Consider the following 25,917-nt stretch of genomic DNA (forward strand, 5'->3'; position numbering starts at 1 on the left):
TCCCTGCCAGTTGCGAGGGGGAAGGAAGGTGGAAAATATAGAAAAGCAGCTAGACTACTGCAGGCAGCAACACTCAAGGACGAGCAGTTCGTTTGGTAATGAAGGGGGCTCTGCTCCATGCTGAGGAGTGTTCAAAGCTTGCCCTTATTCTTTGATTGTGGAGCAGTTGTCAATCTGTGGATCAGCTGGGATTCACACGCCACTGGCTGGCAGGTTATACCATGCTAGCTCCAGCTCCTTGTTTCCGTCAGCTGCTGCAGTGCTACACACTCTTCTACGTACACTAAGGAGAAGGAGGGGAAGCTAGAGCCACCAGTCAAATGATTAACAAGCCAATGCCTTCCTACGTGTTCGCCGCTCTGTAAGCGCCTGCCCGGGGTGCCAGAGAAGTTGCATGGCTGCCAAGAGGGCTGGGAAGAGTTGCCACAAGACTACGAAGATGGGACCCACGCTATGAGAAAGCCTGACAAACACTGACTTAAGGCACCCTGGAGCGCCTGCACTATCCAAATATCCCATACGTGGAAATAACCAGAAGACTCGCCAAGTTTACATAACCAACGGAAAGAGCAACCCCATACCGAGCCCTACACCGTTAGTGCTATTCAGGCCCCTTCCCTCTAAGGGCCCAATAGCGCAGCTAAGTCACGTGTTTCAGACACCGGTCTGCTTTTACACTCGTGCAAGACAGCGAACGCAGAACAAAGCAACCGACACTAGGTTCTCCTAACTCTACACTGCTTTATTTCTATTTATTTTCATAGCACTACAACAATAGGCAATTCACAGCACTGCAAATGAACATGTGTCCGCACACAGGCACACAATACATGCCGTCTGCTGAGAATAGACTACTTTCTGCTGCCGTCAGTTCAGAGGCTGCTCAGGAGTTAATGTACGAGTTCAACTTCAGTTTTGAGTCAATTTTCTTGGCTGAAAGCAATTTGAAGGAAGAAGGTTAAGTACATGTCCATTATCTTTCACATCCTCCAGGTTAATTACACTGCACTTTGTGCCACGCTGGAGCTAAAATCAAGTCACGGAGAAGATGAACAGATGCACCAGCAGGCAAAACCCAAGAGAAATTTCCATCTTTCTATATACTTTGTACAGCACATTAAGCTTAACCCTTAGACATCCTCAGGAGGCAGTTCAGAAAGATACAGAAGCCATCTCTCACATCGAGGCAGGGCAGGTCTTGATGGGAGACAGAGGCAAGGACCATGGCTTCTTTCAGAACAGACAGAAGCCAGCAACACATTGCAATAATGCTTTCAGAACGGGGACGGCAGAAGAAAGGTTGCAGCCTCCCACTGTGGTCAAGAGACCACCGATGTGACGTCCAGATATCCAGAACCCAAAGCCCAGGTGGTTCAATGTACTTTGCTTCATAAAGTGCATTCATTAGAGAGCGTGAAAGACTTCCCTTCTTGAAGAGAATAAAAATAACCAGGTCGTGAAGGTTTCCCCATCAGGTGGTTATTCTGCCAAGCCACCCATTAATTAGAATACCTGACAAACCATTGTTTTGCAGTAGGTGCTAATTAACAAAATTCATCAAAACAGTTCTGCTTGCTTCTGAAGAACAGCAAGTCATTCTCTGGGGTTTGATCAGAAGGATGATCTTCCCCCAAACCTTGACAGCTTTGATTTATTTAGCAAGCAAGTCTGTACAGGATTGCATGTGGGGAAAGCATCTATTTAAATGCGACCCTTCAAGCATTTGCTAGCAAGAGCAGTACCTGCCGTCAGGAGCAGTCTCACCAGGTATCACAAGGCACCACTCCTGGGTGTAAGCTCCTTTGGGAAGAACCAAAAAAAGTGTCTTTGTGGGCACCATGTTAGAAACGTTGCCGCTGATGAAGAGGTCCTGGATCCAGGCAGGCCTCAGGCTAATCAAGTCACTTGCATGCTCCAAACTTTGCAGGTCTGGCGGTTGTGTTTGCAGAGGTAATAAAAACACACTCGATGAAGCAAAACTCAATATTCCGATACCAGCACGGAGAACGCACATTACGGTTCAAAAAAAAAAAAAAAAAAAAAAAGGTAAATCTCACGCTTCCCTCCTGTCCCCCCAAAAGCCCGAAACCCAACCTGCCATTGCAGAAGGAACGTTTCTAACAAGGCTCCCACAAAGACACTTTGGTTCTTCCCAGGTCCAAGCACAAATTAAAAGGGCAGGAGGAAAGGAAAGGAAACGAAAACACTGCATTTGGATCATTTTTAAACCCAGACTTCACAAGCTGTAAAGCAAGAATCATTTCTGACCCTCAATCGATCCGATTTCACGTGTTCTGCCAGGCTCTAAAGAATTTGTTTTTCCACGTGCTCAGTCTTACCAAGTTCCCCTAGGTCGCTTCCCTTAGGGACTGCAGGATCACACAACTTGGCATGTAGGACTTCAGTTTTTAATTAAGGGACATCTGGAGTTTGCGTATGGGGTAATTCTTCCCTTCCCAACCCCATCTCCTCCCAAAACTCTCTGGTTCTACTTCTGCCTTCAAGTACCACTTCTCAGCTCCTTGCAGTATGCCCAACAGGCCACTGCAAACGCACAGGGCAGTTAAACACACACTTCCGAGCTTGATTCTCAAATGCAGCTTGCCCCAGGTCTCCACCACCCACAGAGCGCTGCCTCCCCCGTTCCAGCACGCTCCGCTCAAGCTGCAAGCATTCCTCGAAGCTTAGAAGTGAAATTTCACATCTACGGGAGATATCCAGAGCCGAGGCCCATCCCCGAGCTTTGCACGTAGGCACAGCGTTTGCAGAAATGCTGACATTTCAGTACAAACTCTAGAGGCCGGATAAAAAAACAATGAAGCTAAAGAATACTTCACATACCAGGAAGGGCAACTGTATCTGGAAGTTAACCACTGCCCTCTTAGCTTGCAAAAAAACCCAACCCTTGTGCAAAGGCCCCGAGTGCTGAACTGGAGGCCCGGTCACCTTCGTGCCAAAGCCCGAGGAATCGCAGACATTCGGTGCCACCTTCTGAAGAGCACAGAAGGAACAAGCAAAGTCGCACGGATTGTTCCTAGGCAGCAAGGCATATGCAATCCCACTTCAGAGTCCTCCTGACAGCATCTCGAGAGCCTGATCCTGCTGTTCCTGAGGTGGAAAAGCAGGAGCAGACCCAGGAGGTTTGGCCTGATGGATAAAGCACATGACCGGTACCCCTGAAAGCAGGTGCTGCTCCTGGCCCCAGGATGGACTCCCACTGCATGGCACAGGAAAGTCACTTCACCCTCTGTAAAGTAACACCCAGCCCTCACACGGAGAGGATGAGGCTCAAGTTAAATCGGCAGAGAACCGAAGGCTCCATGTGAAACCTGACATTTTAAACAGCACTAGGAAAGGCCTCTTCACTGAACTTTTCCTTTGCGGCCTGCTGCGCTGTGCAAGGCGCTGCACAGATGCAAGTTCCCAACCCCACAAAACTTATGATTAAGAAGACAGGACAAATGGTAGGAGGAACGGGCGAGTAAATGGAGACTGCAGCTTGTGCTGGTCTCATCAAGATCACCGCTCACAAGAGCTAACAAGGGGCAAGGAAGCAAAGTTACTAATTTTTACGTTTTTCAATGTTTACCCAATGCCCTTGAAGCCATACCCGTTTACAGCAACCGTCGACTGGAAGAACTGCATCCTACGCTTGCTCTGTGAAACATTTACCATTGTAAAGTACACTTTTTTTTCCAGCTTCTGCAAGTCTATTTAAAAAGAGTTCAGAATCGCTTACAGTCACTCGAGGCATGGAAAAACCTGCAATATGAGGAGAGGCAATACAGTATCGCAGGAATTGTACAGCAGAAACAGTCCTTACGCAGAGCAAGATTTCTCTTTCTTCTAATGTCCTGTAAACAGAATATCATGGCTGCCCTTTATCTCCTCTTTTCTCATTCAGTGACAAGGCTTCACTTTGAAACCCGGCTTCCCTGGGCACATTGCCCACACAAGGGCACTAAAGGCAAGGCGGTGATTCAGATGACCGGTATTAAATATGCAGGAGAGCAGCCTGGTGCTCAAGCAGCAGATAACTAATGCGATGCTTGATGAGACTGCTCCACCAAATGCATCCCACAAACCGCTCAGATGTTTGCCATGTTGCATACACGGAAACATTCCGCTTGCATGGCTGCGCGAAGAGAAACTCGGCTCCTGAGATCACGTCAGGACGGCAGCCGCAGCAGCCGATTCGAAGCCTGCTTCCCCACAAACCTTGGCTGCGTTACCAACAGAAATTAAAAGTCATTTTAAGCACCGAATCAGTGAAACTTCTCCCCTCCTCCAAAACGCTCCATGCTCTTTTTACAGTAGTGGCACTGTAAGCCACCGGCTGGGAGTTATACCTGCACCTGCTGCAAGAGGAAAGGCAACTTTGAAGATGCTCACAGTAAATTTAGCCATGTCAGAAAACAAGTAATCCACAAAAGGGATGGGTACTTGAATGGACACAAGACGTTAAGAAAATTTGGCCTTCAGAGTGAGCCGTTTTAGACTTGTGGATTCCCAGCCACTGAACTCAGAGAGCATGAATGGACTTCAAGCCTGCCGGAGCAGTCAGACCCCCCTGGCAAAACAAGGGCATGAGATGCTTTTTGGCGTCAGCAACGTCACCGACTGCAAGGAAGCATTCTTCCGGCTTCCGATTCTTTCGATGAACTGTTTCTTCTGTTAGATCACGGGCTCTGGATACTTGGGAAAGCTCCTGATCAAAACTGCTGGGACTCTGGCTGCATTCAGATGTCCAGTCAGGGGTTACCAGACCCCGGGTCAAGTCTAAGAACACCAGAACACGAGAGGGGCAGCATTTGCTACCTCTCTATTGTAAGAAACTACTGCCCTTCTGCATAACTGGTTATGTTCGGACTCCGCTGCTTACAGCTACGAGTGGGGATACAGTACCGGGCAGTGTAGCAAGTTAGCACTTCCAATGGGCTGAATTTACTACAACATTAAATATTTTGGAAAGCATTTAGAATTTCATGTCAATTCATATACATGGCTATTTTTGCAACCCAAGGAATTCATTCCAAGTTTGCATACTAAATGTACATCATTCTGGTTGCAAAGTATAGTTAGATTGTCTCTGCCAAATTCAATAGGAGAGGAAAAAAATAGATATATCACCCCTTCCAGAGGGACCCAGAGAAAAGCTAAGTCTCCCACTGTGCTGGCAGTGAAGCTTGAATGCTTTTGCTGCTGTAGCACTGTCATTATCACTTGCTACACCAAGCAAACTCAGCTTCATAAGCTATCAGAATTACAGGGCCTCCAGCACTCCCCAAGTAATGCCCGAGACAGCAGAAGGCTCGGCTGGGCAAAGCTAAATTTTCCTTGGACAATCTGCACCTGTTGAGCATTGGCAACAGCTGACGTCCTCCTAAAACTGCACCTTCTCTAGAGAAACAGGAATCAAAAGGAACAGCAGAGTATAAACAGGGAAGCAACGCATCTACTTTTTCATTCAGTAGTAATTAATTACAAAGACTCCGAAAGAACGTTATGCTAGACTTATGGTTCAAGAGGCCCTTTTGGCTGCCAGCCACGTACAGGTGAGGCCTCAGGTGATGCACCTAGAGTGGTAGTACTACGGTCCGAAGGTCGGAACAGGAGATCCCGACGTGACCAGAGAACTATATCAACCAGTCATCCCAAGCCCAACTCGCTCTGCCTCAGCTGCCCAGCCTGTACACCGCAGCTAGGATTTCCCCACATCACAGGCTTCCTGCAAGGATACATTCACTGATGTTTGCAAGCCTTTGATAACCCAGGATAAAAAGCACAGAAGTCGGTACTTTGTTCACAGCTGGTAACCAAAACACCTGCACTCCCATTCCAGAGCTGCTCAAGCAGCAGCCATCGCTTGGAATACACTAGCGCTCTTCCTCAGAGCCCAGATCTGCGACCCTAGGAGTCAGAGAGAGATCAGCACAAAAACCTCCAGCTCCAACGAGGACAGACGGCCGTGCTGCTTCAGAACAGAGGTCATCAGCATGCTGGTTAGACACGCCTCTCAATACCCTGGGTTCTGAGCCATGGCACCTGAAATCGCCTCCTTGACACGCACACAGCAACAGTTCTCCTCCTGTTATCGCTTCAACTATTCAAGTTGCTCCTTGTTTACGTGTTCGATCCTCATTAAGTATTTTTGCAAGTCCAGATAAAAGGAACAATCAAAGACTGGGAAAAAAAAGCACCTGGCATTCATCCAGCCTCAGCTTCCAGGAGCAGTTTTTGCACTGCACTCACCAATAAGATCTCTTCCAACCAACTTTTCCACCTTGACTCTGCTGTGAACGAGGACTATTTCAGCATCATTAAGGATCTTCTCCTTCATTCATACCTCCCTCTCCACTGGCAGTCAGAATACTTTCTTATTTTCACAGCAACATGCATGTCACCATCAAGGAGAACATAATACAGTGACAAACAAGAGATGATTGACCAAAATATTTTGGGGCTTAGGTGGCAGGCCTGCAAAGTTTCAGTGCATCCCAAGATCAAAGCTGTCTCACCTAGAACGTGGTTTAAGCAAGGTGGACACCAGCCTGGTTCTAGTAGCAAGGTGTCCTGCAAAAGGAGTGGGAAAGAGTCCCCTCCACCACGAGCTGAGCTAGCTAAACCATATGGGAAAGCCCTGCCAAATCCTGATCCACCTGGGGAAACTAACCTTGGCACGTGAATGTATACGTGAGCAAACTCCCATGAGTATTCTCAGTCATAGTGTTAAAAAAAAAAAAAAAAAAAAAAAGCAATTTGCTGCACAGTTGAAGTATAATGGGTTTTCAAATTAAATCTACCTAAAGTGATCAGGGAAACCCAGGTAGACCCCTGTGAGCAGAAAGTGCAGTTTAAACACTGCACATGGCTAACAAGCATTAAGATGACATAAAAAGCAGTTAACTATAAGGAAGTATCATTCTAAAACGCAAGAGCATCAAAATGCTACTTTAGCCACAGGCAGCCAAGCCAGCTCATGTGACAAGTCACCAGTGGGTGAAACTTTAGCACCACTCTGGAAGGCAATGAGACAATCACTTTTCTACAAATTTAATCCCAGAAGTCAGCAAGCAGGCAAGGAAAGTGGAGTTTTGACAGGTGGTTCCAAGCAGAAACCATGGAGGGGAGACCCTTTTAGATCGGGAAGCTTATTTTCCCTTCAAGTTACACCCACTCTGAAGGAAAAATAAGCTTCTGCATTGCCTGATGGACATCCCAGTTTCTCCATACATACGTTTCCCCCCTCCGCCCCACATCAGTGGCAATTACCAGGCTGAAGGGCCTCTCCAACTGAACCAAGAGCTGCAGAGCACCCAGATTCAGTTTACCGTATTTTTCCACGTGCATTATCTGATTAAAGCAGCAGTGAATGTACTTACCGAATATTTCCCCTCCGCTTGCGTACTCTGTCACTAGATAAATCATTCTCTCCGTCTCCATAACCTGGATACAAGGACAAAAAAAGTGACAGATAAGGAGACTGCCTAGTGCAAAAGGAAATTAAGCTAATTGGACTTATTTATTTGTTCCTTGTAATACTGACACACAACTGCTTTCAGCAAATTAAAAATACTGCAGTGCTGTATTTGCTGTTGGGACCAATGCAAGGAGAAGGGCAAAAGAGCATAAGAGCTTGAAATGGGGGGTTCTTACCACCGCTGAGTCTTTAACTAAATATAACCTCTCTCTATCTCTGCCACCACTTCCCGCAAAAAAGCCAGTTGCTAATCTTTGTTCCAAGAAGCTGGGAGAGTTTTCAGCTCCATTTGGCAGCCCAGAGAGTTCACCTTCAGTACTAATCGTTCGTCACTCTGAAACACTAAAATAACTGGGGGACACTTTCCAAATGAGGAAATATTTGCAGAACTGATGAATAACCTTTAAATGAGCTGTGATCTGTTAGAAATGCAAGCTGCTGGTTCAAAGGCTTTGCTTTAGGAAACCCGCATAGTTGAGCAAGGGGAAAAGTCCCATCTTCAAAGGGACTAGGCCTGGGGTATTCCAGCAGATAAAGGCCAGATACACTGTTAGACAAGTCCTCTCCTTGTGGAAAGCCATTTGAACCAACAGTTTGTGGGAACAATAAAAAAAAAACAAAACCGATTTGCTCTGGTAGCAACGGACTAGATGAGAAGAGTACAGCACTTTTCTTTGTGGTCCCAACATGACAGCCGAGATGCCGTCACACCACCTGATGGAGATTGGCAGTCGCCCATATTCAACCCACTATACCAGTCCACTCCAAGACTGCAGAGAGGGGGCTCAGCTCACAGAAACGATGCATTCATTTGGATCATTTAGACTAGAGGTACACTCCGATGTACCTCATGCTTAAACTAGATGTTACCATTGAAGTCATACGGTTTTTGAAGATTTCAAAGCCCATTTATTCTTCGCTACTGATGCTCATGGCTCAGTCACCGTCACCTGCCTGAGAGAGCTGGAAACATGGCACAAGGCCTGAGCGCAGAGCAGCCAGAACAACTGGCTCCTTCCCACAAGGGAAGGGACAAGTCTGGGGGTAGATGAGCACAGGTGCCTCTGTCCTTTGCTAGCTGGCAAACATACATGGCTGTATGTGCAAGTACTCAGGGTGAGCTGGAGGATTTAGGTAAAAAAGAAAAGAAGAGATTGTGGAGAGACATTTCAAGAGACTGTGCAAGACAGCTCTTGGGGAAAGTAGGAAGAAGGACACAGCACGGAGACAGAGAAAGGAAAGAGAAACTAAATACGGGGACAAAATAGGGGAACATCACATACCAAGCGCTTAAGTGGCAAGAAGCGACCGTCTGAGCAGAGCATAAATCCCACTGTGATTTAGAACAAAAGGTTCCCGGGCAAGCCAAGGTGCTTGGAAAATCTGAAGCTTTCAAGAGAGTAGAGAGAAGTCCAGGTCCAGCATTAGATGGGAACTGCATTTTGCAAGTTCATTTAACAGAAAGTTGCCTGACAACGCCCAGTTACAGGCAGTGGCACGGCACTGATGCTCTTACATACCACAGCTGCAGTTTAGGGGACAGCCCTTTCTACAGGCATGACAGCCAGGACTTTTAGGAGAGGGCTGTACGAGTTACCTTGGGGGCTCACAGGTGTCTAAAGTTTTCCAGTCCTGGATTGTGCTAATTTTTCACAACTTGATCAATGATAAAAACAGACGTGCACACAAGTTCATTTCATTTTCACTGCAAACAGCATGGGTGAGTTTGGTTTCTGCAGGAGTTTAAAAAAAATATATCACAAAAACACCTTTAATGGTGTCTGCTTCTGCCAACACTCGTTTCCCACAGGAGCTAAATCGTCCAAACCGGTGTGAAAGGGACCGTCATTTCTAGCAGAGAAACTGAGCACTTAGAACCCCAAGAGGTAGGTTTTATTAAGAGTTTGGGCTCTGAAGCATGTGCCCTTCCCCTTAAAAAAAAAAAAAAAAAAAAAAAAAAATGCATGACCTGGACAATGGCAGCTGGTTAAGCAGCTGTTTCTTTTCCCTTTTTTTTTTTCTTTTTTTTAAAAGATCTAATAAACAGATGCTGCAGGGACAAGCTCTTAGATTTAGGATGCACTATCCAGCTCCACTCCATTCTCATGTGATGTGGTTTCCAGTTATCCCTTAACAGTAACTCCACACTGGTGCCGAAAAACATAGGGTAGGTCTTTCCTGGTCCAGACTAACCTAGTACCATCCATTACTTCAGCCAATAGACACCTTCTCTTTTTGCATGTTGCAAGCCTAAAGAAATGTGATTTTTGAATTCAGATCCCTAGGGAAAAAAGCAGTGAAGAAGAACTTTGATTTTTCTCCTCTTCAAGTTTCACAGGTTTTATAACCATGCCCCTCTCAGACATCAGAGAACAAAGTCACTAAAAGCACCCCCTCAGCAGAGCCAGCTGGAGCATGCCACACAGTGGGGCTCTGTGCTAACCTGCTGGAGCAGAGACATGGATGCGGCCTATTGAGGATTCGATCTAATGCTTTATACAGCACAACATTGGTTGAACAGAAGCTGTTGGCTTAAGAGAAGTATGAACTGCTCTCTCAAGGAGGTCTCTGCATACATATTGAAGGTACTACACCTGTTCGCTTCCCAGACATTTCATGCCTGGCTCTCCAGTCAAAGTGTCAGATTCATTAGCCCTTGCCACCTGTAGACCAGCGTTTCCCAATCAGTATGCCATGGCACAAAAGTGCACCATCAGAAGTGAACAGGTGTGCCTCGGGATTTTACCATGGCAATGAGCTACATTAGGTGTGGGGATGGGGAACACCTTAACAGGTGTGCTGAGGGGGAGGGGGGGGGGAAAAAAAATGTATTCATGTCAGTGTGCCTTGGGCTGGAAAAGATTGGGAAATAGTGGTGTAGACTCTCAGGTTGATCTGACTTGTGTATCAGTGGCTCTTTAGAAGCTAAGTTCACCATGAACCAGAACTAGCCACAAGTAGATAGCAGCTGCTTCTAGAAGTCACTCTCGTAATGAGGGTTACAGCATCTTGCCCCCTTGACAAACATACACAGAGCCAATAAGCAGAGGGAAATAAACCCCTAATTTTTAATTTATCTAATATTCCAGCTGTTCAAATCCTGCCACCAGCCTGTGGTCAGGAAGCTACCAACATGCAGACCTCCTGTTCCAGTGCGTGTCCAGAAGGACAGCCCCCTACCTGGTTCACCTTGGTGCATTTCCCCTCTCAGAGTCTTGCCCATTCTAGGATCCAATCCTCAAGAACAGCTGTCGGGCGCCTGTGGCCACACAGCCCCCCAGCTTGGACAAAACCCACCTCTGCTTCCAGCTTTACTCCATGAGTTTTCTACCAGGGGGAGGGGGAGGTTAGAGAAAGAAATCCTTTGATTTGTTAGTTCAGTTGCTGAATCTTGTGCTCCAGCCTTTCGGCCAACAAAATTCTGGCAGGAGGTAGGGGAGGAAGCCTTTGATCACTGCATCACTAACAGCTCAGTCAAACCTGGGACTTTAAGGCCATGTCAAATTACATACATTTAGTCCCCAAGACCAAGGCCACCTCAGCCTGCCTCCAGCTTCCAGCCCACCCGGTCCTCCAAGTAGGCATGGCCCTGCCAAAGCAGTGACCCACCCCACGTGCACCCAGTAACTCTGTGCGTCGTGCCTAGCATACTCCTGTTGCTTCTGTCTGCAGAACAGAAGCCAGTGAAGCGACACAAAGGTCAGACACAAAACTCTGCAGCGATGCAAGTGGCAAGGCCACTGTGGATCACCTCCCAGGCAAGCACTGGAGGAACACAAGGGGGGCATATAAAGACCACAAGGAAAAGATGTGCTCAACTCCTCCCAGCAAGCCGAGACACCTGCTCTCTCTGTGTTAAACTGAACTTCGTTCAGGTGCACAGCTGAAGAGTAGCAACAGGTCAGTCCACTGAGGGAGTCTGATCTCCAGAAAGCAGTGGATTTGCTACTCGTTTTTACTTTTCATCTAGCTTCCCTGACAGCAGGGAACATCCCATACTTTGCACAGCAGCACAGGGTGATCCCTCTGTGCTCTCTGTAGTAGAGAGCCAGTGGCGCGGCGGTGGGGAAAACCCGTTACGCAACGCTCCTACCTGATACAATCGGATGATATGGGGGTGGCAAAGCATCTTCATGATCTGAACTTCTCTGAAAATCTTCTTGAGGTTCTCTTCATCCAGCTGAGTCTTGTCAATGATCTTTATAGCAACCTGGCAGGAAGACAGACACAGGGTGTTTGTTCATTCAGCTCTCGGGATTAGGACAGTATTCCTATTACCCAGGCTTGCAGGAGCCCAAGGCACAGGCAGGAGCTCCAGTGGCAAGCGCCATGAACAACACAGGTTTCTGCCCAAATGAGCTTACAGTCTTAGAACAGTCCAGCAGACAGAGGAGAGCTCCCCCACTTCGGTACAGGCCACGCACCACGTAACACAGAGGTATTTTGCTTTGATGAGCAAAGGTAGCACCATCCCAGAGGCGCACGGTGCTAACAGCCAAAGGCAGCCATTCTCTGTACAGACTGCTCACATCAGGAACTGATACTGGGCTCCTGGATATTTTTCCTCCAGAGATTCCCATCTCACACTGGCTCTGTCTGTAGGTCAAAAAGGCAAGACAACTTTCTGGTCACTGCCACCATGTCCTAACCTACTGATCCTGCTGCTTGTATGCAAGCTTAGTGCTGGTAAAAGGGGTCCCACCAAGATGGAGAGAAGATACTGCATCACTCCAGGACACAGCTGAATTTGCTTAAGTGCACTAGCTTTGTATCTCCATGTCTGAAAAGGCTTGACTTCTTTTACGATGAGCGTTAACAGCAAGCTTCCTGGCTTCTTATGCTTGTTTTGAGAATCATCACAATATCCCTAAAAATGTTTTATGTTAAAGTACATGTCATTAGTCTCAACCTTAGACTCCATTTCAACATACGTTTTGCTTGGGAATGCAAGGCTCATTCCTTCACTATTAACACTTTCAAGAAGTGGCTCTCCCTTGATTCAAAGGGGGGAGAAAGTCAGCAAAGAAAACAAATTGTGAACATTCAGCAAGTTTTGATCAAATCAAGCTTGAGAAGAGATGAATGGCAGGCAAAGCCAGCAAAGCCCTCCCACATGCAGTAAAAAAGCAGCCAAGAAACGCACCAATCTTCCCCAACTAGAGGAATTCATTGGAGCCTTGCCTCTGCCATGCTCACCATCTGAGACGAAGGGGACATGGAGCTGCTTCTCATTTACCAAACCTCAGCCTAGGTTGACAAACCCTTCCTGAGCTCAGCATTTCCCCCACAAAGATTAATTTGTGATAAAGGTACACATCTGTTAGAAATCAGCAGGGGAAAAGAAACCAAAAACAATGTCTATTCTTACACAAGTCTCTTCTTTACCCCCTCATAGGTTATAAGCAGACTGGTGACTGCTAGTATGGAGGGCCTGAGTTATTCTGGTCAGGCTGTAGGTGGGCTGCTGGCTAGTTATCTATTTAGACATTTAATAGTTTGGGTATGACATGGCCAGCATTTCTTTATCAGTGTAGCCCCTGCAAGTGCCTCCAGCCAGCTGCTCTTGAAGAACACCAGGCCACAAAACTGCTCTGGTCCCGTCACGTACACAATGCCCCCTCCCACCACTGCACACTAGCGCGCACGGCGGCGGTGCCACCACATCCCAGATGAGAACTTTGTGCGAAACACGCCCTGCACAACGTGGGCTCACGCTCGGCCCTCTTCCCCAAGCTGGTGTGGATCTCGCCACTCATTTCTTCACTCACCCATCTCAAATCTACCCCACAGCAGCCATCTAGCCTTACGCTCCAGCTCGGAGAAGCGTGTGATCTCGTTGCACAGAAGGTAAGAACAGAGACCTCATTGTTATGTGACTGGCAAAGGCCATGTGAATGATCCTTCAGCTCCTGACAGACGGATACAATTTCTGCTTAGAGGGAGGAGGTTTCAGACTGATACCAAACAATCCTTCTCATCGTGCCCGTCTTTTTAAGTTTGTTAAAAAGTTAAGAGCTCTTTTTAAGTGAGAACAGAAGCGGTTATAGGAGAAAAAACAAGTCCAATTTTTGACTGCTGGGGTACCAGTATCATCCAAATACCACCATATCCAGACACAGCAGAAAGTGTTTCTTCCCTTAAGATCCAGAATGAGCAGAGGCAGCAGTGCACATCATCTACTGCATGGGCATGCAGACACCGGGACGGCAAAACATTCACATCAGAGAGAGGCGGAAGTCAGCTTGCTTGTCTGAAGCCAAGGAACACCACAGTGCCCGAAATGCACTTCCTCTCTGCTCCTCGCTGGCTTGCCTTGGAAACCCAAGAGGATATAGCCCTGGCTACACAAACCGACTTGGGAAGCAGCAAGCAGGCACTGTGTGGAAAGGAAGGCTGTTTCCCCAATTTTATATTTCTTTAAAAAAGAATCAGACTAGCTGGAATAATTAAAGAACCGATTCAAAGCGTTCCAGTAAGGGGAGCTGGACTCTGACCAGATCAGAGCAGTGCATGTTCAGCCTGAATGGGAACAAATTGTTTAACTGAGAGCACCTGGGTTAGGACAGACCTCATTTTCTGGAGGGGCTGTTGAAGCAGCTGCTGCAGGCAACTCCCCTTCCAAGGGAGCAGAGAGAGCTGTCACCACCCCACCGGAGGGAAGCAGAGCCTGCTCTTCCAGGCAGGGAGGAAAGCAGGAACTGACAGGTGCTGCAGACTTCTGCAGCAACACAGCGAGCTGACAGCTCTGCCCAGCATGCATCCATCCAATACTTAGGGAGTGCTCTAAGCAAAGCCCCACCTGATCAACGCACCCCCCCCCCCCCCGGACACGGCCCGGCTGCACTGCACCAGCTAAGCCCTGCGAGGAAAGAACCCAGCACCGGGAGAGAAAAATCAACATCCGCTGCCAAATGTTCTTGTTCAGAGCTGGCATTTCCCGTGAGGGAAGAGCATGGGGGCTGATTGTCTGTAGCACGATGGACCCCGAGTCTGCCAGCGAAACAGGGATGCAAAGCCCCAGGCTAAGAGAAAGGCACAAGGCCACGCCACGGGAAACAGCCCAGCTAGAAACTCGACCCGCTCCCTCCAGATGAGGCAGCACCTCTTTCACAAAACCGAACGCTCCCCGTGAAAGGGACCAGCCTGGCCCAGCAGGTCCGTCATGCCGGCTGGCAGGTCTCACAGCCCCGCAGAGCCCTCATCTTGTCGGCAGGCCATTAAAAATCACACAGCAGCAGACTGTGCCAGAGCCCAGCCTGGATTTCATTACAATACCTTCCCAAGTTTCCTCAGGGTGAACCTCCGCAAGGTGAGGCCGAGGAGCTGCTATTTGCTTAAAAAATAAGAGTCTAAACAGCCTCCCCCCACCCCCGCAAGCACCGCTACATACAGCTGGGCTTCCCAGCTTTTAAAGCACTGTTCTTGGTAGCAGACGATGACGCTCCCACAGGCGCTCTACATCCTGGGATATACCATGTCACTGGACACAAAACCGGACACTGACAAGATCTGCACACGTGCTTGCTATCTGGGAAGCCAGAGAACAAGACACCCAGCACATCAGGAGCCCCACATCCCGGCCAAATGCCGCTATCAGTTGTGAAGAGGAGGCAGCAAGGAAGGGGAATGGACTGCAGACTCTCAGAACTCACATTCCAGCAGCGAGCTTGTCTTGAGCCCGTGAACGCTACCAACGTGGCACACCATGACCTTAGGCCAGCAGCTCGGCTCATCTACAGCTATTTGTTAGAGCAAACTCACCGTGCCCTTCCAGCAGCCACCGTGCACCTCGGGAGAGGGAGAGATTCGGCGGTCCTAGCATTCCACAACCATTTGCTAAGGGCACGACTGTGCTGTGTGCGCAGCAGCCTCTGCTAACAAGCTGATCGCTGTCCTGGCCGCTTGGCCGCATAGCTCCCGGTTGTATTTTAAAAGCGAGGTGCTGGGCACGCAGGCTGTATTTGAAGGGAGAATAAATATGATGAACAGAAGAGCAAAAACCACGCAGGCCAGCCAAGAGTGTGTTCCCATGTAAACTGGGCATTTGACTGAATCGGGTAGATAACCAAGCTGAATAACTGGGGGGGGGGGATGAGTGCATGTGAAACCTCACATCCACGTATTGCTACAGGCTATGCAAGGGCTTTGCTCTGGCATTCGCACCTTGACTGCAGCACAGACTCGTGTTTCGTGCAGTGCTGGGTGTTTCCATGGCAGGCTGTAAACAGGCGTGTCAACAAGAGGCTTCACACACTAAGGAGCATGCCTGACCGAGAACATTTGCTACCTTGGAATTGGACACTTGCTCCACCACGGGAGAAGCACTTTTCAACAGTGGCGGTGCACAGCCCAACAAGAAAGACGGAAATGCAGCACCTAATCCACATGGCTCCATCTACGCTGCACAGAAACAATCCCTGGGCTGCATCCTCTACAGCAGCAAGCGCAGGCAAAACAGGCCTGTTACACTCTTCAGCTGAACAGCCTTTAGCAGGAAGGTAACTTCCGCGGTCGCCTGGACGCTGCCGCCTCTTCCACCAGCTGTGGAGATGCAGAACTCCTTTGCAAAGTCACATTTGCCAAATGCAAAATTAAAGGGGGCTGGCTTTGTCTGTTTAAGTCTCTGAAAGACATGGCACACTGGGCCTCTGCAATCCACTCACAGCACAACGGAGCAGAGCCCTCTGCTTAGGACAGCTTGCGCCATGCAATTTGCTTCGGTCTACAGAGGGTGCAAATCTACTCTGCCTTCTGCCCGAGTTCAGATTACCATGGCTAACTACCTCTCTCACTGGTTGCCTGCTTAAACGAGATGCTCTGGGGAGAGACAGGCAAAAGCAGAGGGCCAGCCTAGGCCGTGGCCCATCTGTCATAATCGCATCCGGCGTGCCCCCCGGCCCTCCCGTCTGGAGATCCCCGCCACTCCTACCTAACCCCTCCACCTCCCGCTGCGCCAAACAGTTGCCCGGTCACAGGACTGCCTGGAAATGCCACGTGCAACACCACAGCCTCTGCCTCTGGGACAACTCCTACTCTGGGGTCAAGTCATTTCTACCGGAAACTAAGATCTCAAGCCCTCAGCTCCAGTGCTCAGCGCTAGAACAAGCAGCTGGCACAAAGCAGCAGAGCAGAGCAGAGGGACGGGGAGAATGGCAAAGTCAGGCCCCTTTCTCCACATCCAAAGACTGCCAGACGTTAACTGGCAGCGATTAATGGGGTGACAAGCTGCTGCTGGTGCATTTTAGGCTTGCAGCATTCTTGAGGGGTGTTTACCCTCACCGTGGAACTGATTTCCATTAATTACACCTCGGATAAGTCTACAATAGACAGTTATAGCAGGGGCGGGCAACTATTTTGGGCAGAGGGCCACTTACTGAGTTTTGGCAAGCCACCGAGGGCCGCATGACAGGCAGCCAGGAGCAGATAAATATTAATTTTCTAAATTTTTTAGGGGCCCCGCAGGCCAGATAGTGCTGAGAAGCTAGAGGGGTGTCACGCAGGGCTCGGAAAGATCTGACCATCGCGTTCTTTTCTCCAAGAGACTTTCCTCGTAAGAACAAGGTTTTATAAAGCTAAGAACAATAACGACAGACAGGATTTCCCAGTAGTGGCAGCCAAGCCTACTCCCGAGAGCTACTGGACACCTTCAGAGGCATCAGCAGGGAAGAAAGCCGATCTGTCTAGAGCATTCCTGGGCATCTGCGTGCTCTTCCTGAAGTCCGCTCACGGTTACCTCTTTGCTATTGGGAAATCTGATTACACAGCTGTTTTATGCGGACTGAAGTGACATTTCCCAACCTGATCAAGACCAATGTGATAGTCAGAGTTAACGTTATTTGGTCAGCATCTCCAACAAAGCAGCAGCGGAGCAGAATGATTGCACCAGTCCCCTCGGACGGGATCCATGTTACGTGACGACCTGCGACAGAGCTGCGCATTGATGGGACTGAACGCGCTGCGCAAAAATCCACGGTAGCAAAAGAAATACAGAACGATGCCGGCCAGAACATAGACCACTGTGGGTTTATCCCTTGAACAGGAACCTGGCACTTTTAAAACAGAGTTGCTTCAAACCCGCACTAGTCATGTGCAGACAAATGCTCTGGGCACTGAGCGTATGAAACAGATGCCAGGTCTCAAAAAAAACCTGGGTAACCCCCCCCCGTGGTGCAGCCCCAGACAACTGGGAGTCTCCCCAGGAGACAAACTGTGAAGGGTTGAGTGAGGAAAAATTCCCTAATTTTCACCCACCACAAAAGAGGAAAGCTGGAATTTTGGAGGGAGTAGGCTGAGAGCACTTTCAGGCAGACAAACAGTTGGTTTCTCCATTGTGGCATTTCCCAGCTGGCCAATATTCTCTCTCCTCAATAAAGATGATTCAGGTTTTCACCGCAGCAAATCTGGCTCAAGTCCTGCAAGCACATCAGCCAAACTGACTTAGATCATCCAAGGCCCACTCACAGGGAAACAATTGCAAAGGACACACATACTCCCTCACTGAAGAATGCCAGGCCACATCTAAAATTAACCCACAGAAAAGGTGTGCAAGAGGAAACGGCTCTTCCCGCAAGAGCAGGGCAGTCAGCCCAGGCACCAACACAAAGCACACCACCTTCTAAGGGGGCATCTGGGGCACCCCCACGGGAAAGAGGTACACAACTAAAGGTGGCCACCGGGGGCTTTGCTGAGCCGGTGAGTTCACACGGGGGAGCAGGAGTTGCACCCAAGTTCCAAGAGGCAGACATGAAGATTTCACGCCTGGCCAGAGACCCCCCACATGTTAACGAGGAACTTAAGCCTCAAATACAACTCCGATCCTATGCTGCCAGCTGTGTCCACTCCCCACCTCGTGACCCGCTGACTGATTAGACAGGGTGCCGGCTTCTGTGAAATGTCAGGAAGGCAGCACTTGCGCCTGAACAGCAGTTTCAGGGGCAGCGTGCCAATGCTGCTGCCAGATAATAAAGGGGAGGCACTAAGTCCTGCTTGATTTTTATGGGTGTTGTTGCAAGTTCCCCTGGTTTTTCACAGTTGCCAAACTTGAACACTGAACTGCGATTGTATTTCCATGAGTGCCCGGCAGTTTCATGAGCTGCATAATAAAGTGTTTTAGTGAGTGGTTACCCAATTCCTCCATAAAGTCTAATGCAGAATGATCCTAATACAATCTGTTGGACCATAACTCCCTTGGAAGGGCTGTAGGAAAGGGTCGGCTAGTTATGCTGGTTTAAACGAGCATTCTTGTGAACTCGGGTTACTTTCCTTACTCCAGTCTGCCTCATCTGCCTATTTCCTTACCCCAAGCATTCCTACGTCTGTCCTAATACCGCTCTGGTGCTTGCCTGGAGATGCAGTTACGCTCTGGTCAGAGACAATTTTCTAAAAGAGTCTGTGTGACTTAGGAGCCCAACAGGATGCAAGCTTGAGTCATGTGAACACCATGAAGATCCCTCTCAGGATGACAGATAAGCCAGAAGAAGTGTTTTCATACCGCCTTGTCATCTCCACCTTCCACACTGCTTTCAACTCCACGTACCTGAAATTCATCTCTTGCTGAAATGGCACCTTTCCATGGTCAAGGTGCCTCAGGGTTACATGCACCGGAGACAAACAGAGATGGCTATCGTGCCAGTAAAGAGACAGTCCTTCTGCTAAAGCACGTCATCTCCATTACCAAAAGATAAAGCAGATGGGATTAGGGGAAAGGCATGGAGACCATCTTTTTATTCAGACTACCTGTGCAGGCAACAGCTCACTGTGGATGGAGCCCATTACCAATGGCAGAAATGCAGTACGCAGCCTGAAGGGACCATAATTAGTCACCGTTTCATAGCTGTTCAATGGCTTACGCAAGGAGCTGCCACGATTCAGCTAGTTCTCAACAGACAAGTATTCACATCACTCCCACACACGCAATTCACATCAATCAACTGCCTTGTTGGCAGCTGCAGAAGAGAAGCCAAGGCCTGGATCAATACAAGTGATGAACTACTACTGCTCTTAGAGGTGGTGCACCAAGAACAAAGTCTAACGCGCTGAAAGCCGCTAGTGCAATCCCCCGTTTCTTCCAAGGCCACGTAAAGTATGCGGAGGGGAAAAACCAGAGGAAACACAGTTGAATGAAGAACAAATCAGGCTGCAGTTAGAAGCAGAACAAAACCATAATCTAAAGTTCTCAAATAGTGAAATACTGAAGCAAAATGAGCCTGAAAAATCAACAATTCCATTATCAAAAGGTAATGAAGCTTCCAGGGTACAGGAGCTATGCCAGCTGCCAGCACACACACTGCTACCAATTAACAAAATGTTCCTTCAGTCTCTACAACATTTAAACACTTTTCCCCTCGCTGGATCCATCTAAGCTTTCCCCTAGTAATTTGAGGAACAAATCATTATTTAGAAGATTAAGCTCTAAACAACAATTCGGGAGGAAAGGTATCACCATGTTTAAACTAAGAATTGCAAGTCACTTCAGATGTCCTTCTCTCCAGAGCCAAAGGCCGTGGAGGCTGTTGGTTACACGTTGATAAATTTTCCTCTGCTGCCCTGTATTTTTTGGAGTCGTGCTGAGTGTGTAGGTCTGCCAGGCAAAAGCCTTATGAAAAGGTCTGGAAATTTCAAATGCAAAACAATATTAAAGCAAAAATAGAGAGTGAGGTAAGTGAGGGAGAGGCAGAGATCCTGGAAGGAGGAGACCAGACAAAGTATGTTTAGTTATCCCTCATTATTGACATCACCATGAATTGCATCAAACAGGAACTCCAGAGCAAGACCGACCATATTTTTGGACCAAAACAGCAAGTTTGCTCTCGGCCCAGATCTCAGAACAGTACCCTCTCCTCCCAGCAAGTCCACAACTCAGAAATGCCCTTTGGTTTCAAGCCCTCCAGCCCTCTCAAGCTTCCCTGCTGGACACTTCCCAGGGCTGTTCGCACCCCAAGAGCCACATGATCTCAAGCATCCCTTGGTCTGAGCAGGCTGCAGCTCATTCCCTTTCTTGGTCTCTCTGCCGTGCTTCCTGCATACCAGTTCTCTGCCTATTACCCCTTCACAGAAACAGGGCCTTAAACCCAGCTGTCCTTGGCCCCAGTGCTGATTCCACCAAACCCCCGAAACTCGTAGCAGCTTAGCTGCTTGAGCTCGAGCTGTGTGGGCATGGTCTACAGTTCACCTCTGCAGGAAGGCGAGATGGAGGAAGCCGAAGGACAGATTTTGTAGGGGTTCCAAAGAGCAATGACCGTTACTCTGACTAGCACAAGGAACAAACAGATGCAGGTAAGCACAACCACCTGCACACATTTCTTTACCACGCTGGAGCATCCTGTGGGACTTTAGGCACAGCCCTTTAAGAAGATCCTTCTCCCTCTAGCTACCTGCACACATTTTCCCTGGAAGCTGGAGAGGAGTTGCACCTCTCCCTGCCTCCCCCTCTGCAGCCAAAATCCTGCCATTCTTGCTGACCATCAGCCAGAGACCCTCTATTTTCTAACCTCAGCTTCTTCCTCTATTAACCCCTGGATCAGGCACCAGCTGATGGCTCTCTCTCGCCTCCTAATGACAGCTCAAACAGATGTTGATGTAGACAGCGTAGTTAAAGCTGTCTGCATAGGGCTAAGAAGAGAGCAACAGCAAAGTAAGTACGGCTGCAGTCAAGGCTCCTGATTATTTTAAACTGGTCAGGTCACTGAGCAAGCAAACATTTTGACCCTCTTGCTAAGATTTATCAGGAAGAGACGGGCTCTGGCCCATCCCAGGGTCTGCAGGTTTGCAGCCAGCATCGGATGCACACAGCATCTCAGGAGCTGTACATGAGGAACCACGACCTGGTGTTACACTGCTCAGCACGGGGGTAACTGCTGCTGGACAACTCATTCTCCTCCTCTTATTTGAGGTCTGCGAGTCACAAACACCTTTGCTGCATGTCATATGTGAATCCCATCTCGCAGTTTCCTGTGCAGGCAATTACTGAAGCTATAGTGAAACCAGCTCAGCCCAGTGTCTGCATCCTTATGTCAAGGAAGGAAAAGACCATACTGAGCAGTTAAGCATCTTCTTGAGCATTTCCCTTCTTCAGGCGGCTACTAACAAACTGCTGGCTTGGGCTAACTCTTACTTTCCTTCCCAAGCTTCCAGAAACCTCAGTCATTACTAGTAAGTAACAACCCAGAAAACAAAAATTAAAAATCTTCTTTTCTAAGCTATATTTTTTCCAGAAGTCCGCATATCACCAGCGATATCCTTTTTTTTTTTTTTTTTTTTAATAAATGTGTTTTAGTGCAACGGCCCTGCAGAGCTGCAGTGACTTTGAGACAACACACAGCAAGACAAGCCGGAGTTTGTGCAACTTTCACTTGTAAAACAGTCCTGTTACTACCCATGTTTGTTAGTTTTTTAGCAAACAGGAAAAAGGACCTCTCCTAAGGCAAACAAAAGCAACCATCTCCTTGAGTGACTGTTTAATCATCAAAATACAGATGCTTGGAGAAGGGAACTAATTCCCTAGTCCACAAACACAATTGTGGGCTGTGGAGGCCACGGGGCTCCAGTGGCCACGTATAAAATGAGAGCGGTATTATGCCATGGTTTTTCTTTCTGTTCGACTGCATTGCTCAATACAGTGCAGTTGTATGGAGACCTCGAGGCTTTTTTCCACCGCCTAAGACTGAGGAAATTTCCATGACAAGGAGCTTTGCAGTGATCAACCTGCCACAGATCAGAGCCGCACACAGTATAAGGAGGACCGCTCCTGGACTCCACCTGAAGTGGATAAAACCACTGCACCTGGATAAAACCTGTTTCCATCTTGGTGCCACGCAAACGTTTGCCAAAAGCACCAGTATTTACATCACAACCCAAGTCCTGCAGAAGGGAGGCCTGTTTCTAGGAGTTTGTTTCTTGATTGCTGCCTTCCCACCCCCCTCCGTCTTCCTTCACTCCTTTTGTACTCAAATCACCCGCTTCGCTTTCTACACTGCTCTATGCTGTCCTTTCACAGCATCTGGTCAAGTGCACAAATGCTTGTGCTCTACATAAACCTTATTTAGTTAGCCCATAAGGTGCATAGTTACCCTGGCTTCTGCCTTTAAGAGGTCAGCTATTATTGCATATGGACTCATTAAAGACCAGTGGACTCTCTTCATTGGAAAGACAAGCTTACAATAAAGCAGAGTCTTCATCCATTTGCGTTCAGGCATAAAACACCTAATGAAAGAGAGGAACCGGAAGAGCCGTTCACTTCCCATACCGATCCACAGCAGACCTAATATAGCAGAAAGGCAAGCTACCATCAGAGCCAAGGTGCTCTTAAAAAAAAATGCCCTCTAGCACTGTAGAAAGATTAGTCGCACAAACTAGATAATACCACAGGCTGGAGTAGAACGGAAATTACCTCAAGGAAAGGAAAACAAAGAAACTGGGAATGAATGAGAGGGTCACGTATAAACCCATGCATGTAGCTAACAGGACAGGGCTGTTATGTCTACACATGCTCTTGCTGTCAGCAAAGACTGCAAGTAGGTAACACCTTTGTAAATGCTGTCCAGACACCTCCAAAATGTTTGTCCCAAGATACAAAAGCTGGTAGACTGAACCTCTGGATCGCTGGAAGATAAGCCAGGTCCCAGAGGAATCCGTTATCAACACGATGGCCACTAAAAAGTTGAGACCTTAATTGAAGCTAGAAGTAAGCACTGCTCTTCACTGTCCATTAACAAAAAGTATAAACATTAATAACTTGGATGCGTTACCTTACAGACCTGCTTACAAGTTGGTAGGTAGAACTTGCTGTTCTGGTGGACAAAAGTACCCGGCCACTGTGAAGATGGCATTTAGTTACACTTTAATCATTACTACACCAACCAATGAGGATCACCATGGTGCAAACCAAGCTGTTCCTTGACACAGTCACAGAAGGACAAATACAATGCTGAAATCCATTGTTTAAAGCAAGGCTTCCTTCTTCTTGGTGGTTTGAAACACACGGATACGTCCCATCTCTACCACACATTTTAAGTCTGATCCAGGGGCAACTGCGTGGTAAAGCTCGTCCCCGACTCGGCCGACTTTGGTGCGTTGCCGGGTGCCGTCTCAGAACAGAGTACTCCTTGCTACACAGGTCTGCGCACCCACCCGGCAACCTGGCAGAAACTCGGCTCACCAGAAAAGTCTCTGTTTGTTGTAGCAATAGACTCCTGTTTAAGGAACACTTGGCTGACTGTCCTGCCGAGCTTCCTGCCATTTGCTCTTTCAACAGCCTCAAGCGTCAAATTGTGGGCCAGGACAATCCGTCACCTGAACAGTGCCGTCTAACTTGCAAGCAAAGAAAAAAACGGAGCCAAAAGATCACATCAGGATTGAGGAGGTGACCATCTCGATACAGGAGGCAATACCCTCCTGGCAGGATCAGAGATCATTACAGTCATCCTGGTTATTGATTTTGAGCATGGTTCAGTAGTCACGCATGCATGGAGCAGATACTGTCCTGTCAGCAACCAGGAAAATGAATTAATGCTGGCACTTCACAGCCAGACAAGGAGATCGGAAAAAGGCCTGGACACCTAAAGGAAATTAAGTACTGCACCATAAACTGCTCATGGAGTAATCCCACGGATTACTCAATCTAATAGGAAATTACAGCCATCATCCTTTTCACTGTACTGGGGCACACCTAGCAAGTGTGAAGCTCACAGCAGCCAACTGCTTAACAAGCAGGCCCCAAACAGAACACATTTCAGATTGCATTGAAACTGCAGATTGCACTGAAACTGGAAAAGGAAGCCCATGCAGCAGGCTTGTAAGTATAGCTCGTTATCCAGTTAGCCATATTCCCTCACAAAACCAGCACACTAAAAGAGGCAACAATTCAAAAAGAACATGGAGAAGCTTGAGAGAGTCCAGAGGAGAGCCACGCGCATGATCAGAGGTCAGGAAAACACATCTTACGATGACAGGCTGAGAGCCGTGGGACTCTTTAGCCTGGAAAAGCGTAGGCTCAGGGGTGATCTGATGGCCACCTATAAGTTCATCGGGGTGACCACCAGGATCTGGGGGAACGTCTGTTCACCAGAGCGCCCCAAGGGATGACGAGGTGAAATGGTCACAAACTCCTGCAAGACCGTTTCAGGCTGGACATAAGGAAGAATTTCTTTACTGTCCGAGCCCCCGAGGTCTGGAGCAGTCTGCCAGCGGAGGTGGTTCAAGCGCCTACACTGAACACCTTCAAGAGTAAATTGGATGCTTATCTTGCTGGGATCCTATGACCCCAGCTGACTTCCTGCCCTTTGGGCGGGGGGCTGGACTCGATGATCTCCCGAGGTCCCTTCCAGCCCTGATGTCTATGAAATCTATAAAACCACTATTGGAGCAAAAAGTCTAAGTGATGCAAGTTTCATGTTGGGAATTGGTAGGTCTGACTGCTCATCCTTCTTAGGGCGTGGGTATGCAAGCAAGTTATCACGCAAGAAAGTAGGGTGCAAACATGCACCACAGTAGCTACTCTCCAGTAGCCATCCACGTGCCTGCTCTTACCACGCCATAATAGCAGACTGTCCAAATGGTAGGCTGCGCACAGCCAGCTACCTCCTCCCTATTACTGGGCAAGGAAGTTGTACATCCACACGCTGACCCTGGAGCTGCTAGCACATGTTGTTTTTGTAGCACTACAAAGCTTCCTGCAACAAAGAATTTGTTTTTAACACAACAAACAGCGTGAACATGAACGTGTGAACCACTCGCTTCTTGTCACGATAAAACAGCGTATGCAAAGCAACAAGCGTAACGTGTCAATGGCTTACGTTCGCCCTCCAACATACCGCATACGAACCCGCTCTTCCAACCGTACCTCTGATTCGTAAGATCTAGAAGACCCAGGAAAAATGATTCGTGTCCCTAAGCATGGCTTGGGTGGAAGTGTCCACACCTGACACAGTGCAACTCTTCCCTACAAACCTAATGCAAGCTACCTTTCCAGGTGACACTGAACACTTTCGTCATCCAGCCCAGTTAAAGCGGGGTGCTCAGTTCCTGGTGCGATGCTGACACAGCCCTCCCTCTTCCGGAGGCCACCATTATGTAGTGACAAATGGACGATGGCAGCAGCAGTCACAGGTGTCCACCCTTCTTTCGCCATCAGCTGCAACAACGTACTTGCAGACTTTGTCGTTCCATACAGCCAGGGAAAACAAACCTCATTACTACCCTTCCATAAGATCAGGCAACAGATGGTCTGGGGACCACACGCTTTCTGCAAGTCCTGGCAGCAGTCTTCCCCCTTGCCCATGCTGGGGGGGGTCCAAGAGGAGGCTGCATCCCACTAGCACTGCCCACACAGCAAGGAGTGGTGGGACCATGTGCCAGTGGTGTGGCAGGGAAATCCCAGAGAGCCGTTCCTGCAGCACATGGCCTGTGCACACTAAAGCTAGGCAGCCTGGCCAGATCCA

At 48.3% G+C, this 25,917-nt stretch overlaps 1 protein-coding gene across 5 annotated transcripts in view; it reads right to left on the reverse strand.

Moving 5' to 3' along the window:
* SIK3 (SIK family kinase 3) overlaps positions 1–25,917 on the reverse strand; it is a 129,972-nt gene that overhangs the window by 40,005 nt on the left and 64,050 nt on the right. For all 5 annotated transcript variants that reach the window (XM_090026859.1, XM_090026860.1, XM_090026858.1 and 2 more), the window contains exons 2-3: positions 11,574–11,690; positions 7,383–7,446 (exon numbers count right to left, since the gene is read on the reverse strand). In XM_090026859.1, coding sequence (XP_089882985.1) covers positions 7,383–7,446; positions 11,574–11,690 — 181 coding nt within the window. The remainder of the gene's footprint in view (positions 1–7,382; positions 7,447–11,573; positions 11,691–25,917) is intronic.

The sequence above is a fragment of the Crocodylus siamensis genome, chromosome 14 (assembly GCF_052110815.1).
Source record: "Crocodylus siamensis isolate JL-2025a chromosome 14, ASM5211081v1, whole genome shotgun sequence".
NCBI classification, from domain to species: domain Eukaryota; kingdom Metazoa; phylum Chordata; order Crocodylia; family Crocodylidae; genus Crocodylus; species Crocodylus siamensis.